The following is a 2500-nucleotide window of genomic DNA, read 5'->3' on the forward strand; positions in this document are numbered from 1 at the left end:
CGACTGCTGCTGCTTGGTGCTTTGGACCTCTTGGTTCTCTCCGGAGCTCTGACTGCAACAGTGGTCCCCAAGGAGAAGAGCAGCACCAGCAGCAGCAGCAGCAGTGAAAGAACGTTCTACATGTCAAAATCTTTTATTATTATTGATTGCATAACGGGGTTTGAGGCGGTTTTTGCTCCACCTTCCTCTTCATCCTCTTCTAGGCCACCACCACCACCACCAACACCATCGTCACTTGTCCTGGGCGATGGCGGCGTTTGGAAGATAAATCGATCGCGCGATCGTGCCGCTGCCGCTCTACCAGCCAGCCACTTTTTCGAATGCATCGCAAACAGAGAACGCCTTCGGGGAGTGCACAGGAACACCACCCGGTCCGGTGGTCTCAAGGGCCCCCTTTGGCAATTGGACACCCGGGATTCGTTTTGGAGAAAGAACTCCCTCCGTGCTGGCGTGTGTGTTGGTTCCGCCGTGGGTGATGAGTCAACGAGAAAATGGAAGAGATAGAGAGCGGGAGTTTGACCGACAAAATGTGTGGCCACCGGGCACACACCGGGGATGTTGGCCAACCAGACATACAACAGCTTCGCGAACCCGGAAAACCCCCCACGGCACCAGCGCAGAAGCAGCAGAAGAATGGGAAAAGGTTACTGGACCTCCTGCCAGGGCAGGGACCACCTTTCGCCTGTCCGTAACATCATCATCATCATCAGCATCATCATCTGGCGGCGCTGCTGTGGTGCGCGTCATCATCCACATCATCACTCCAGCTCCAGCTCCAGGCTCAAGCCACCACCCACGAACCTTCACGAGAACTTTCTTCCCCGGAGTGTGCGTCCAAGAAGAATGTATTGAAGGGACTGAAGAATCCAGAATAAAATCAGGCAAATTGAAAGGAAAGCAAAAAAAAATCGGTGTGGTGGAAAAGAAAGGAAACGTCAGGTCCGTCCACCCCCAACCAGCCACCAGCCACCCGCCATTTCTCTTCTCCTTCTCTTTCTCCACGGAAACATTGTAACTTCACGCCACATTAGCGGCCACCGTCGCCATCGCCTTTTGCCAAAGGATTTTAATTCGTCGCTTGTTGCTGGTTGTTGTTCTGTCGCGGAACCAATCGGAACGGCGGATATAACGGGATTCCGGTGGCCACCCGCCCACCCCTCGGCACTCCTCCCGTCTCGGTGGCCTCATTCACGGTTGGCCAATTCAATGTTTAGCGGCTGGCTGGCTGGCTGGCTCACGTGAAACATAAGAATGATTGATTTAGCGACCGAACCCGACGAGCGGCGATGAATCCGCGTGCGCTTCTGCTTCACTGGACATGGAACACACCTACGCCGCAGATGCACGGGGTTGGAGTAAAGGGAATAGTGTTACTTACTCTGTGCTTGCAGGATCGCCGTCGCCTGTCCACCGGGAAAGGTCGCATTCCGTTTGTGGCGTCCCTGTTTGGTGTTCGAGGATTCGGAAGTCCGATGTTCCGAGTGACCGGTGCCCAAGAGTCAGATTTCGGGAGAGATCACAGCAGATCGAAAGGGAGAGAAACAAAGAAGAGAGAGAGAGAGAGAGAGAGTGGGAGAGTGAGAGAGTGAGACGTGGTATCGATCATTTGCAATTAGGAACATGCACCGATGACACGCTGATTGATGATGCAAGGTTGACAGGATAATGGAAGCACTAGAGTGTGTGCATGTGTCGTGCGTACCTTGGATTTGGGAAAGGCGACCAGCACGTTGTACCACCACTTGGTCTCCTCCGGGCACGTTCCCTTGACGAAGGTGACCCGCTCCGGCGCGGTGATGGCGATCGAGTGCGGATGGCTGGTGATGGCGTCGGCCGTGCTTACCTCCAGCACCTTCGTCATATCGATTATGGCCTGCGGTATCGTTTCGGGCTGTTACGAGGGTGAAAAAAGAGCAAAAAAAGAGAAAGGTTAAAGGAAGGGATAACCGAGCGAGAGAGCGCGAGGTGCACGATCGTAAAGATTGGTGATAAAGTAATAATTAAATTCGAAATCTGATAGTGATCCCGGCGGCTGGCCGGGTGGCTGGCCACTCCGCACTGCCATTATCACAGCCACAGGTTCACAGCTGGCCACCGATTGTTTCTGCCAATTTCAACTTGCATTTTCGGTCCCCCAAAAACACTCCAATTCAAATCTATGCGTCGCTTGGTGGTGCACCGGAAAACCGGCCAGCCAGGTGGCCGGAGGAATCTAATTTTCCCAGAGGCAGCGAGCGCATCGCGAACGCATCGCATGCAGCAGCAGCCGCGGAATTGCTGCCATAAAATCATAAAATTAGTTTTTACAGAGAACCTCCATCTCGAGAGAGTGAGGGCGCGCGCGCGCGCGCCAGAGATCTCCGACGGTACTATAAATTGCATCCACTCGATGTGGGCCGCGATGCAGATCCTCCACGGGGCACCACGGAGTCGCGGATTGTGAGGAAATATTTATATTCTTTCGAGCAGCGCGCTCCTTCGACTTTTGAGTGCGATGAGA

The 2500-nt window shown here is 53.9% G+C and overlaps 1 protein-coding gene across 9 annotated transcripts in view; it reads right to left on the reverse strand.

Moving 5' to 3' along the window:
- The window catches only part of LOC126571146 (protein outspread), a 161316-nt gene that overhangs the window by 42495 nt on the left and 116321 nt on the right, over positions 1–2500 (reverse strand). For all 9 annotated transcript variants that reach the window (XM_050229443.1, XM_050229442.1, XM_050229441.1 and 6 more), the window contains exons 5-6: positions 1703–1891; positions 1379–1442 (exon numbers count right to left, since the gene is read on the reverse strand). In XM_050229443.1, the coding sequence (XP_050085400.1) occupies positions 1379–1442; positions 1703–1891 (253 nt within the window). The remainder of the gene's footprint in view (positions 1–1378; positions 1443–1702; positions 1892–2500) is intronic.

This window comes from Anopheles aquasalis, chromosome 2 (genome assembly GCF_943734665.1).
Source record: "Anopheles aquasalis chromosome 2, idAnoAquaMG_Q_19, whole genome shotgun sequence".
In the NCBI taxonomy this organism is placed as follows: domain Eukaryota; kingdom Metazoa; phylum Arthropoda; class Insecta; order Diptera; family Culicidae; genus Anopheles; species Anopheles aquasalis.